Source organism: Heteronotia binoei, chromosome 3 (assembly GCF_032191835.1).
Source record: "Heteronotia binoei isolate CCM8104 ecotype False Entrance Well chromosome 3, APGP_CSIRO_Hbin_v1, whole genome shotgun sequence".
In the NCBI taxonomy this organism is placed as follows: Eukaryota; Metazoa; Chordata; class Lepidosauria; order Squamata; family Gekkonidae; genus Heteronotia; species Heteronotia binoei.
Genome location: NC_083225.1, coordinates 91,390,316 through 91,404,708, shown reverse-complemented (window position 1 = coordinate 91,404,708; position 14,393 = coordinate 91,390,316). Strand labels below are relative to the sequence as shown.

The window sequence follows — 14,393 nt, the reverse complement described above, 5'->3', positions numbered from 1 at the left end:
GCCACTAAGCAGTACCTCCTCCCCGACAGACTTTTTGGCAATGGGCCAATCACGTCTAAGTGAACTAGCTCTAGGGCACGCTCACTTTCTCTTGTGCTTTCCTTAGACACAGCACATGCCCTGCTTTTGGTCTTCTTGCAGACCTGACAATCCAAGTAACATTTACAAGGTTTCACTTTTAGACTAGGCACCAACTCCAGGGTTTTTTTCAACGCTCTAAACCCGCAGTGCCCCAGTCTCCGGTGAAGTAAATGTATACACTTATTGTGCACAGGCTCATTTGACACCTGTGCCACCTGGGCACATTCGTTCTGGACCACATATAGTTTACCTTCTCTTTTTCCAGTTACAAGCACCTTTCCCCCACCTCCCAGGATTTTACAGCAGGTCCTTTCAAACCTCACCTGGTATCCCTGGTCAATTAGCGTGCTAACACTTAGCAGGTTTGACTGTAGTGCACATAACACATTTTGCAAAGTGCAGTTTAACACAGGAAATTTCACATTCCCTGAGCAAGTAGCATTCGTCGTGGTCCCGTTAGCTAATCTAACATGCCTGTGTTCAGGAATGTCAACATTGTTCAACAACTCCTTCTTGCAGCAGAGATGGCTCGTAGCACCAGAGTCTAAAATCCAAGCAGACCCTGTGCTCTCTACTGCAGACGTGACCAGCCGGGCTCCTTCCTCACACGGGCTGGTGGACCTCCGCTCTCGCTGCCTCCATCCACGCCGCTTCTTCCCCCTCTCTGGGCAAGCTCGAAGCAGGTGCTCTGGCGACCCACAGCCATAGCAGCGTCGGACTGCCATTGCAGTCGGCTCCTCTTTCTCAGCCATTGGCCGTCTGCCAGCAGCAAAAGCTGGCTCTCTGTTGGCTGTCTTCCCGGACGAGCCGATAGCCGCACGCTCCTGGGCCGACACCCCCGGACAGCTCACTGCCGCAATCCTCTCTTGGAAATCAAGCAGGTGGGCACAGACGTACTCCATTGTCAGGGTCGCTACGTCCACTGTCTCCAGGGAAGTTATCAGGGGAGTAAACTCAGGCGGCAACGATGACAGCAAAATGTAAACTCTGTCATCTGGAGCTACAGTCTTGCCTCTGGCCTCAAGCTCAACGAAACAGTCCGTTAGCTTCTTGATGTGGTCTTTCACACACCCTCCAGCTGGCATAACAGTGCGAAACATTTTCCTAGTCAAGGCCATAAGGGAGCCAGCAGTGGTACTAACATGAACCCCACTGAGCGCGTCCCAGGCAGCCTTGGGAGTGTCCTTCCCTCGCACATATACTAGCTGGTCATCTCCTATAGCCAGCACGATGTTTGCCAGTGCCTTATCGGCTAACACAGTCTCGGCAGGAGATAACGCTGCAGGGGGATTACTCACAAACAGCCATTGCCCTTCACGCTTGAGGTAGTGTTGCATTCTCAGGCTCCACACCGCGTAGTTGGCTGAGTTGAGCTTCTCAACGGGCACTGCAAGCTGCTGCTGAGCCATGATGCCGACTCCTCCACACAGCTGGCTGCCGTCGTCCCTCTGGCTCTCAAAACGAGATAGCTGGTGCTGCTTTGTCTTTCAACCGGCGTTCCTCGCCTCCGGCTCTTTCCAAACTCTCGGTCAGCTCAACTCTCACGGTGCTCCTCCGCGCAGCGGAACCGCCCTGGGCCCATAACCCTGTCGGTGCGGGAGTTAGCAGAGTGAGCGTGGTGACCTGCCCAACACAGGGCTCCAGGAAAGAAATCAGCCAGACACCTGCAACTAGTGCCAAAATAGTGTATTTACAGATATATACAATAAGTGCTCACTAGTGCAGTCCAATATCTTACTTCAACAGACAAAATGCTCCGCCTACACACCAACTCTCAAAGAGAGACCTGTGTGGTCCACACACAGTCTACTTATAGTCCTACTAGCCAATCAAGGCTGTGCACTGTCATGCTGACTCAGCAGGTTTCTTCTCTTGGCTTCTGCCGGCTCAAGCCGGCCTGCTGATAAGGTCATTGTGACCTAGCATGCCTGCTAGATCACCAGCTGTCAAAACATAGCTGTCAGATTGGGTGCAGATAGATTCATTACACCAACATCACTAACCTGTTACAGTCCTTTGAGGGGGTGAACAAACATGTGGACAAAGGAGACCCGATAGATCTTCTTCGTGGTCTCTGTGCAGTCCCACACATGGGTCTTGCCGCAGGCAACGGCTCCGTACCTTGGTACGGATCCGTTGCCTGCGGCAAAACCCATGTGTATGACTGCACAGATGACCACTCGAAGATCATCAGTTACAGGTAAGCAACCTGTTTATGTTGTTTACCTTGACTTCCAGAAAGCTTTTGATAAAGTTCTTCATCAAAGGCTCCTTAGTAAGCTCAAGAGTCATGGAGTAAAAGGACAGGTCCTCTTGTGGATCAAAAACTGGCTAATTAATAGGAAGCAGAGAGAGTATAAATGGGCAGTCTTCGCAGTGGAGGATGATAAGCAGTGAAGTGCCTCAGGGCTCAATACTGGGTCCCATGCTCTTTAACTTGTTCATTAATGATTTGGAGTTGGGAGTGAGCAGTGAAGTGGCCAAGTTTTCAGATGACACTAAATTGTTCAGGGTGGTGAAAACCAGAAAGGATTGTGAGGCACTCCAAAGCGATCTGGTTTTTTTCCCCCCTTTTATATTTTTTATTAGCAACACCACATTATATTACATCAACATAGCATCTTAAGTTCATACCAGTCTTCATATATAATCAATTTGTCTACTTTAAATCCTACTTAACTGAACCCCATGATTAATTTATCTTACTTAACAAAAAAAAAAAAGCGTGGAGATGCCTTTCAACATCCATTCTTACATCATTCTGTTATATACTTTCTTATCATTAACTCGCTTCCCCATTTATTTCAGAAACTTTTTTCCTTTCCTTCATTCCTTCCCTTTTTGTTTCTTACTAACCCATCTATATAATTTCTCCCATTTACTACTCGCCGCTATCTTGGTGTCCCCTTTCAAAAGGGCTGAAAGTATATCCGCTTCAGCAGCCTGAAGGACTTTATCAACCAATTCTTCTAAATTTGGACGCTTTGGTTGTCTCAAAAATTTGGCAAGTAAAATTCTAGCAGCCGTGAGGCAGTAGACTGTCAAATGTAGATCTTCTTTAGGTACCTCATTTGTAATCAAAGATAATAACATAACCTCAGGTTTAAATTGAAAATCAAAACATAATACTTCCTTCAAAAATTCATATGCTCTCACCCAAAACTTCTTTACAACATTGCACAACCACCAAGAATGATAAAGCGTACCGATATACCTGGTATTCAAGAAAGTAAATAATAAACCTTCTGGTAAAAGCCATTTGTACATTATTTCTTTCTCCTGTAGCATCATTGCTAGTTTCATATACTCTTTTCTTTTACTTATCATCCAAGGAATTTCTCTCATAATTTTAGTTCGTACCCCTTTAATTATAAGGGGTTGTTCTCTTGTTTCCCTCCATACTTTCTCTTTTATCCCTTTACGTAGAAATTTAAGATGAATTTCCCTGGGAAGATCATTCTTTTTTGCATATAGAGAATTCACCCTATATATATAATCAAATTCCTTTTCTACCTCCAATTTTTCCATCTCCAATATAGACATCAAAGCTTCCCTCAGTAAATTTATCAAATCCTCCTTTTTTTTCTTCCGGGACATTCAAAAATCTTAAAATATAATCTGCCTTCCCCATCTCTATTTTAGCCATTTTCTCTGTTAGCTCTAACTGTTTTGCTTCTGTTATACCCACACGCTGCTCAGTTTTTGTTAATGTCTCTTCTATTGATTTCGTTGTTCTAACCAACTCCATTATGTCCTTTTTTGTGTCTCTTGAGCGACAGTCAAGACCCTCTAATTTGTCAGCCAACCCATTCATCTTCTCACTTAATGTTTTCTGCACTTGATTTAATGCTTCCATAAATGTCATCTGAAATTCTTTAAGTATCTCTTGCGATAATGTTGCCCCAACTGATTTAGGTTGTCCTGGAGAGAATTTGGACTTAGTTTGTTGTGACATCTTACCTTATGAATTTTTGGGGTATTAATTAGTGCCAAAAATAAAAGCTAATTCTGATTATTAATTATCTTCTGCACACTATTTGACTAACACATAACACAGAAGAAAAATATACCCTCTAACCAAACTGCTATTTATGTTTGCTGCCAATCCTTCCACTCACTCATTAACCTTAAAAGAAAAAAAAAATGAACATCAGGTATCAGTATTCCCTTGTAACGCAGTTTCCCTATTATATACTATAACAAATGAATAAGTAATCTTTAAACACTTCTTCAATGTCTTCAATGAGTCCACACCCAACTTTCAGTCTACGTCGCCTCTCTTACTCTCCACTCCACTCCTTCAACTCCTACAACTCTGTCCGTTCCCTACTCCAGTTCTCCAGATCTTCAACCCTTTATGCCTCACAATCCACACACTCCACCCGATCTCTCCACTCTATCTTCCTCTCCGTCTTCACCTCGCTGCCTTCCACTCATCCAAATCCCGTTCTTCCGTCTTCCATCTTCAATTTTCACGTTACTAACACCCTCTACTCCAGTAACTCAGTCCTCAGTCCTCACTCCAGATCTTCTCCTCCATCCCAATCACCTTTCAATAACAACAAAGCATGCCAGGCGACTCCCAGGTTGTAGAACAAAAAAGAAGAGCGGCCGGGTAGAGAAAACAAAAAAATAAAACAGCAAATGCGGAGGCTCAGTTCTAGCCCAATCAGCCACGCCCAAAACCGCATCCAAGACCCTTCAGCTTTAATTTTTTTTTCCACTTCTTCCTTCTTTAAGTCCTTTCCTTCGTAGAGAGTCATATTTGACTGGGAGTCTTGGTATATAAAAAAAAGAAAATACAAAAATAAGCCCTCACCGCCTGCCACCATCCACCTCTGTGTTCTGGAGGTCAGGGCTATTTCGTCCAGAGACGCTCAAAGACTTCGGGGCAAAGGTAAGAAGGGAAGCAAAGCCGGGAGTCAAGACTTCCAGCGCACTTCCCTCACCCCTTCTGCTAACTCTGCTCCCCAACTGGAGACTTGTATGGACCCGAGGGTCCCCCAAAAGTCGTTGTTCAGCCCATCTCAAAAGAGCCTTCTGAGACGCAGCTGCTTCGCCCCGCCAAGAAACCGGAAACTCCCCCCCCAAAGGGATCTGTTGAGGCTGGGTGAGTGGGCGTCCACATGCCAGATGAGGTTCAATGTGGCCAAGTTCAAAGTAATGCACATTGGGACCAAGAATCCCAGCTACAAATACAAGTTGATGGGGTGTGAACTGGCAGAGACTGACCAAGAGAGAGATCTTGGGGTCATGGTAGATAACTCACTGAAAATGTCAAGACAGTGTGCGATTGCAATAAAGAAAGCCAACGCCATGCTGGGAATTATTAGGAAGGGAGTTGAAAACAAATCAGCCAGTGTCATAATACCCCTGTATAAATCGATGGTGCGGTCTCATTTGGAATACTGTGTACAATTCTGGTCACCACACCTCAAAAAGGATATTATAGCATTGGAAAAAGTGCAGAAAAGGGCAACTCGAATGATTAAAGGGTTGGAACACTTTCCCTCTGAAGAAAGGTTAAAACTCTTGGGGCTCTTTAGCTTGGAGAAACGTCGACTGCTGGGTGACATGATAGAGGTTTACAAGATTATGCATGGGATGGATAAAATAAAGAAAGAAGTCCTTTTCTCCCTTTCTCACAATACAAGAACTCATGGGCATTTGATGAAATTGCTGAGCAGTCAGGTTAAAACGGATAAAAGGAAGTACTTTTTCACCCAAAGGGTGAGTAACATGTGGAATTCACTGCCACAGGAGGTGGTGGCAGCTACAAACATAGCCAGCTTTAAGAGGGGATCGGATAAGTATCAAGCAGAGGTCCATCAGTGGCTATTAGCCACAGTATATATATATATGTGTGTGTGTGTGTGTATGCATACATACACGCACACATAAACTGGCCACTGTGTGATCCAGAGTGTTGGACTGGATGGGCCATTGGCCTGATCCAACATGGCTTCTCTTAAGTTCTTAATAATTTGGAGGAGAGACTGAGAGCGAATATAATATGTTTGCCACATGCCAGTTTGTATCAGTTGTTCCTTTTAAGAGGGAAAAAAGTCAGCCTGTACATGCTTGGAAGTTTAGTGTAAGGTTAGGGGGAGGGAGCATCCACAATTCATATGAGAACATGGTTAGGTAATTGGATATCTAGAAATTGTATCTGCTTTGTTAGAGTGGCACTCCACAGTAATGATAACAGTGGGTCTGAGGGAAGATATTTGGTTGCTGGTAGTGATTCAGCTTGTTCTTCCACCAAGTGTCCACAGTCTCCAGCTTTTTATCCAGCACACCACTTGCCTGTGGTTATGGTGGATTTTCAAAAACTGGATTTAGGCATTAGAACTAATTTTGATCATTCACTGTTCTTTGTGATTTTGACAAGAACAGTGTTCAGATTGTTATATTCTCTTCTTTTAGGTGCTGGAGATCAGAATCTCTTCAGTTCTCTGTATCCCACACTTTCTCAGCAGCTCCCAAGAGAGCCCATGGAATGGAGAAGGTAACAGAAACACTGCTTTTAAGACATAGATTAGTCAAGGAGTTAACAACATGGAATGAACACCTTGGGTACTGCAGTGAATGTAATGCATTTAAAATGATATTGCTGCTTTTAAGTAATGTTTCAGTCTGCTTCTGAGTTTGTACCATATTTTACTGCTTTCCTACTGTAATGGCTACTCTTAAGTACAATCCTATGCAGGACTGAAGTCAATGAGCTTAGAAGGGTGTAAAGCTATTTAGGATTATACTGTTCGTATTTTAATTTTTAAAAATTTAGATGCTATCCTGAGTGGCCCTGGATACTTTTCTAAGTGGAAGGGTAGTATAACAATCTGGCATCCTCTAACACTCTCTTGCCAAGAGCTGCATTATGTTTTGAAACTAAGAAGAGAGATTACACATTCAGGGCTGTGAAATCATATGTGGCTATGGCTTTTTGTTCCTACTTTTAGTTTTTTAATTTAAAAGTGTAAACAGAAGTGAATTCCGAGTTTAAGTGTCTTTAAGCTTATGTTTGCAACCTCTACCTTTTGATGCTTAAAAGTGTTAGTAATAACAATTAAAATAAAAATCTCTCAAAAGGAGATCTAATTTTTTCTTATAGTTCCTAAATTGGTAGAATTTAAAGAAGTCCAAATTCTTTTTTTGTAAATGCAAATTAGAAGATTTTAGGCTGACTATGTATGAAGTTTGGATTAAGTATTCCTACATGATACTTTTACCTTTAGGTTTTCACATAGTTTCCTTGCTATCATACTGTGGTATAAATGCTTGTTCTAGAGTCCCTTGTTACATATTTTAGCCTTGCTTTGTATATAACAATTAATGTTAATGTTTTGTATACTATACAGGTCTTATGGCCGTGCCCCAAAGATGATTCATCTAGAATCTAATTTTGTACAATTTAAAGAAGAACTACTGCCTAAAGAAGGAAACAAAGCTCTTCTGACATTCCCATTTCTCCATATTTATTGGACGGAATGTTGTGTAAGTATTGTTGTTTTATTTAAATCAACTATTGATGAAGGTAATCTGGAATTGTGTCTTGTTATGCCTGTATTCAAGGGCAAGCCATTAAAGGGTGTTTTGTATGTCAGGCAGCAAGATAAACTTTACTCCCAGCCATCTGTTCTACTTGCATTAGGCAATTATTTCTGTTAATATAATCAAATTATATTTGCCAAATAAAAGTGTCATTATACTAATTCAGTGGCATGGATTTGGATTTTTTCTTCTTCTGGTGATTAAGCATTTCAAGGTTTTTCAGCTGGTCAATTAGATCTTTTGACTTGTTTCTGTAGGACACAGAAGTATATAAAGCAACAGTAAAAGATGATATCACCAAGTGGCAGAATGTTCTGAAAGTTCATAGCTCTATGGATTGGCTAATTGTGGTGATAGAATGTGATGCCAAGAAAAAAAATAAAACCAATATCCTTCCCCGAACATCTATAGTAGATAAAATAAGAAATGACTTCTGTAACAAGCAGAGTGATAGGTAAGTTTTTGGTACTGTTAAATGTATTTGGTGGTGCTTGTAGTCTTCAAAAGTGTAGTCTTCAAAAGTGTTATTTTTGGTGGTCAAGACATTAGTGCTTCAATATGTTATGAGTATTGCTGTATCAAAAAGCAATGAAGATAAAGAAGTTTGTTTCAGATTTTCATCTTGTTTTATGGGGAGTTTACATAGAGCCCCGTGGCGCAGAGTGTTAAAGCTGCAGTACTGCAGTCCTAAACTCTGCTCACGATCTGAGTTCGATCCCAGCAAAAGCTGGTTCAGATAGCCGACTCGAGGTTGACTCAGCCTTCCATCCTTCTGAGGCTGGTAAAATGAGTACCCAGCTTGCTGGGGGAAAAGCGTAGATGACTGGGGAAGGCAATGGCAAACCACTCCGTAAAATGTCTGCCATGAAAACATTGTGAAAGCAATGTCACCCCAGAGTCGGAAATGACTGGTGCTTGCACAGGGGACCTTTCCTTTCCTTTTCCTTACATATTATTGGCTTAGGAATTGTCCCTGTGGAGCAGTTAGTTTTGTAATCTCAGATGTTAAAAGGTAAAGGTAATCCCCTGTGCAAGCACCAGTCGTTTCCGACTCTGGGGTGACGTTGCATCATGATGTTTTCATGGCAGACTTTTTTACGGGGTGGTTTGCCATTGCCTTCCCCAGTCACATACACTTTATCGCCAGCAAGCTGGGTACTCATTTTATCGACCTCAGAAGAATAGAAGGCTGAGTCAACCATAAGTAATCCCGCAACACTGGGTAGTCAGGGATTAGTGGATTTTAAGCTGAAGGTTCTATTTAGTCTTTGTGGTTATTAGCCAGTGGTGGACTGCTTCCCTCATAAAGCTGGCTAAAAAGGTAAAGGTAGTCCCCTGTGCAAGCACCAGTCGTTTCCAACTCTGAGGTGACGTCGCATCATGACGTTTTCACGGCAGACTTTTTACGGGGTGGTTTGCCATTGTCTTCCCCAGTCATTTACACTTTACCCCACAGCAAGCTGGGTACTCATTTGACCGACCTCGGAAAGATAGAAGGCTGAGTCAAACTTGAACCCAGCGTCCGCCAGTATTGAACTCAGGACGTGAGCAACTTACTTGGGCTGCAGTACTGCAATTTACCACTCTACGCCACAAGGTTCTTGTAATCTCAGATGGACAGATTGGGAAATTGCTGTAGGGATACTGAATTGTATTAAATACTGTAAGTAGCTTCAGAATGCTGTTTAATAGCTTTGGCTTTGCTTCATGCTGCCTGTATCTCAGAAGTGCTTTCTACAGTTCCTTCTTGGGTGGGGGAATATAGATAAATATGTTTCACCTGCCCTGGAGAGCAGAAGAACCAGAAATGTGAGGGATTTTTTGATGCTTCTCTCTTTCTCTTCTCCTGCCCAAGAAATTAAAATAAATGTATTTTAAAAGCTTGACATGCAGTGAGAATGATACTGTGGGAAAGTTTGATATGCTGTGGGAAAATGAAACATTAGCTTTTAAAATACTAATTTTGTATTCATTATTATGCTTTTAAAAATTTCCCTTCACTTTCACTGGAAATCTAGATTTGATATAAAGCTATCTTCAGTAAATTGTTTTTTTGTAATCGACATTATGGGTGTTTTTTTTAGTTCCCAGTCTTTGTAGATGCAGGAAAGAAAGATGGTTGTTGGAAGAACTTTAATATTTGCTTGGGACAGTTATTTTGAGAGCTTAAGCGGATATACATATGTGTGTAAAGAATTACAAAATAATCCTTTGCAACCTAAAATGGCCCAAATAGTCTTTATTTGTTTAAACTGACAGTTGCTGGCAGGCCATTGTGCAACAATGTGCTGCTTGTTGCTGGCATAATGATTTTTGTTTAGCACTTGTTGGCAGGTGGATTTAAGCAGATAATGTAGGTAGTCTTGGGTGGCCAAAGCTTAAAAGTACTTTGGAGAGCCTCAGAACATCTGAGAGGGCCTTGGAACATCCTTGAAACGCCCTCAGAAGGCTGTGAAAGGCCTTGGAATGCAGTGAAAGGCCCTGGAATCTTGCAGAGGCCATCAGGAAGCCTTGGAACATATTGGCAGGGCTCAGATGGTCCAGAATTTCAGCTTTGTGAGGTCGGTGGATGATTATTGTGTTCAGGTGGGCTGTGCCGCAAAGGAGTGGAGGAGTCCTGGAGACCCAAAGGAGCCTGGAAAAGAGGATAGCCATCCAGGCTTGAACCACCTGACTCTGACACTAAAATAAGGAGTCATTTGAGACTGACATTCCCTGGATGGATGGAGCAGCCATTAAGAACATCATCACAGGTCATGAATTCCCTTGTGGGAGTAAGAATCAGGACCCAAAGAGTGCTTGTGAATGGTTCCTCATCCTCTTGGAGAGGAGTGACCAGAGGAGTGCCTCAAGGATCTGTCCTGGGACCTGTTTTGTTCAACATCTTTATCAATGATTTGGATGAAGGGATAGAGGGAATGCTTATTAAATTTGCCAATGATACTAAATTGGGATGGGTTGCAAATACAGTAGAAGACAGAAACAGGATACAGGATGACCTTGGCAGACTGGAAAACTGGGCTAAAACCAATAAAATGAATTTTAACAGGGAGAAATGTAAAGTTCTGCATTTAGGTAGGAAAAATCCAGTGCATGGTTATAGGATGGCAGAGACTTGTCTTGGCAGTAGTATGTGCGAAAAAGATCTAAGGGTCTTAGTGGACCATACGCTGAACATGAGCCAACAGTGTGATGTGGTGGCTAAAAAGGCAAATGCAATTTTGGGCTGTATCAACAGAAGTATAGTGACCAGATCACGAGAAGTGATGATATCGCTTTACTCTGCTCTGGTAAGACCTCACCTGGAATATTGTGTTCAGTTTTGGGCACCATATTTTAAGGATATAGACAAGCTGGAATGGGTCCAGAGGAGGGCAACGAAGATGATGAGGGGTCTGGACACCAAGTCCTATGAGGAAAGGTTGAAGGAGCTGGGCATGTTTAGCCTGGAGAGGAGGCAGCTGAGAGGTGATATGATCACCATCTTCAAGTAGTTGAAGGGCTGTCTTATAGAGAATGGAGTAGAATTGTTTTCTGTGGCCCCAGAAGGTAGGACCAGAACCAATGGGTTGAAATTAAATCAAAAGAGTTTCCGGCTCAACATTAGGAAGAACTTCCTGAATTAGAGTGGTTCCTTAGTGGAAAAGACTTCTTTGGGAGGTGGTGGGCTCTCCTTCCTTGGAGGTTTTTATACAGAGGCTAAATGGCCATCTGGCAGCAATGAAGATCCTGTGAATTTGGGGGGAGGTATTTGTGAGTTTCCTGCATTGTTCAGGGGGTTGGACTAGATGACCCTGGAAGTCCCTTCCAACTCTATGATTTTCATTGTTATTTTAATCCGCAACCATTGAATCTAGCCACCTTCTTTGTGGAGATGGATAGGTTAGAACAGCCAGTCGTATGGATTGTTTTATGCTTTCCGGTCTTGTTATGCCCTTAAGGCACTTACATTAACTGGATTTATTATAATTCTATTGCAACTGTATTAATAAAAGGCTATAAGGGGAAGGGAGCAGAATAGTTAGGGATTTTAGAGATTAGGATGGGGATTGTTGTTAGCCAGTTAGTGTTTGTGGTTGTAGGTTAGGATTAGTGGGTGTTAATGTGGATAGGTGTGGTGTGAGGTGGGTGATGGACAAATTTAACTGGGGAGGCCATCATGGAATCAGGGATCATGGTAATTTGGTGACATGGGAGGTATGGTGGTGGGAAAGATATTATAAAGGAAGGAGGCAGAGATACAGTTATGCTCAGTCCCTTTCCAAACTTTCCCATCCTGAGACATGTTGGGCTAGGAAAATGTACCTTTCTATACATTGATGTTGTGCAATGCCAGGTCCATTAATAATAAGACATCAACTCTAAGAAATTACTTTGCAGCACAAAAAATGGACCTGGCATGCTGTGGCCAAGACCTGAGGGAGGGTGAAACGGTTGTATTGAAAAAGCTATTCCCCCACCCCAGGTTTCTTGGTCCTTCATCAGTTTCAGAGAAAAGGACTGGGGGTGGGGGGAATGATACTCATCCAAGATGCTGTCTCCTTCAGGCCACACCTTGCACCAAAGATTACTGGCACTGATTGTCTAGGTCTGGCATGGGACACTGAAAAGAGTTTGTAGCCCCATCTCTTTGTCTTGCTTTTTGCAAAATGAGATCTTTAATTCTGGTGTTTGAGAATTGGACCAATATATCTCTGGTGAAGTTGCGTCATTGTGATGAAATGGCGCCTAATCTCTGCACTTTGATTATGCTAGTAGCCATATTGTCAGGCAGCGAAAATGTCGTTTGCAGCTAGTCCACAATAAAAATCAACAAGTCTTTTTTCTCCTCAGCTCCCTCCTCAAAACCGCAAAGTTTAATATTTAAAGCCCGCCATTTATTTTCTAAGAGTGTCAGTCTACTCTGCAGCTTAGTTTCATTTTCTCTCAGAGCAGTCAGTTCACCTTTAAGGGACAAGCCTAATTCTGCAGAGCGCTCAGCTATGCTCGCAGTTGTACTCAGATCTTCTGACAGTTCGTTGATCTTTTCTTTCAGGGGCTTAATGTGTTCTAAAATAGCTTCGTTGAAGTATTTGTGGATATCTAGTCTTAAGAGATCCAAGTCCTTTTTATTAATCGGTCTCTCCTCCTCATGATCTGAATGGGCCGTGTCATTAGGCTGCGGAGAAGTTGGGCTGGGCGCCATGTACCGTGCCTGGGGAACGCGAGGTCGGGCCACCCACCTTTATCGCAGTTTCTGATTAAAAGAACGCTGATACCGGCTTTTTGTTATTTGGATCTTGCTTCTTTTTGGATCGCACAGCTTTTCCTTTAGTTTTTGTTGACATCGGAGTTTAAATCGTTGAGTTTTGCAGGATCTGGGGAAGGAGGAGGCTGGAGCTAGCCTAATTCGCGTCCGCCATTAAGTCGTGACGCTCCGCCCCCCTGAAGAGAGTTTGGTATGTGGCTGGTGTACTGACTGCCTAGCACGCTTGTAGATACCCTGTCATACCTGCTGGACTTTGGAGTTCCCCAGACTTCTGCTTTTAGTTTTCAACCTCCATTACAATGAAGCTGCCTTTTCACAGGCTATGGACCTAATGTTGCCCATAGCAGCAGAGGCTCTCAATTTTGGTATCAGGCCCCACACATCAAGCAGGCCACACTCTGGATTTGATCTTTAGGATGGGGTAAATGTGAACTTAGATGCCATTGGTGCAGTGTCATGGTGTGACCACTTTGCCCTGAAGGCCTGGTCGAGTATTCCAACTCCTCCCTTCTTGGACAACGAGTTGTTGTATGCTTGCCTGTAGAAACTAATAGATCTAATTAGTTTCCAAAATGCTCTGTGGGATCCAGTGCCTCCTGGTGACTCATTAGATGCACTACTAGAGGATTGGCATAGCCGTTTCTTTGAAGCCATCGATGAAATCACTCCCTGACATCTGCTCTGCTCTGGTACCAAACTTGCTTCATGGTATACCATGGAGCTATGAAGGATTAAATGGGAGCTGAGATGACTAGAGCGAGTTTGTAATTCAGCAGTTAGCACCGAGGCTTTTGCGATTTCTTTTGTGGATAAAATCTTGTCACTCTCCAGGAACTGCTGGCCAGCATTGACAGTAAAAGAACTGGAGGTTCCTGGGCCATCTTCAGATCCAGAAATGGACCATTTCAGCTGAGTCTCTTTGAATGAGGCTGATAGGATTCTGGTTGCTGTGAAGTCCACCACTTGCCTCCTAGGCACATGCCCGTCATGACTGGTTAAAGTCTGCATTGATTGGATACAGGCCCCCTGGTAGTTATTACCGACCTGTCCATGAGTTCAGAGACTTTCCTGGGGGCCTTAAAGGAGGATATGGTGAGACTGCTTTTGAAGAAACCACCCCTGATTCTTACCTATCCAGCCAACTACCACCCAGTTTTGAAACTTTTGTTCCTGTAGCCAAACAGCTCCAGGTTTTTCTAGATGATTTCTTGATCCTGGATCCATTCAAGTCTGGCTTCTGCCCAGGCTCTGAGACAGAGATGATGTTGGTCACCCTTACAGATGACCTCCGGAGACACCTAGATTGAGGCAGATTAGTGTTGCTAATACTTGACCTGGCAGTGGCATTCTGTATGGTCAGTTGTGATCTTATGGACCATCACCTCACTGATGTGGCGATATGTGGGACAGCCTTTCTCCATGGTTGTGGACAGAGGGTGGCACTTGGGGAGAGAGTCTCACTGTGTTACCCTTTGGTATACGGCATCCCACAAGGGGTGATTCTTTTTCC

The 14,393-nt window shown here is 43.2% G+C and overlaps 1 protein-coding gene across 1 annotated transcript in view; it reads left to right on the top strand.

The window, feature by feature from the left end:
• TRAPPC10 (trafficking protein particle complex subunit 10) overlaps nt 1–14,393 on the top strand; it is a 97,743-nt gene that overhangs the window by 24,426 nt on the left and 58,924 nt on the right. The window contains exons 2-4 of the mRNA XM_060234183.1: nt 6,508–6,589; nt 7,443–7,578; nt 7,893–8,089. Coding sequence (XP_060090166.1) covers nt 6,508–6,589; nt 7,443–7,578; nt 7,893–8,089 — 415 coding nt within the window. The remainder of the gene's footprint in view (nt 1–6,507; nt 6,590–7,442; nt 7,579–7,892; nt 8,090–14,393) is intronic.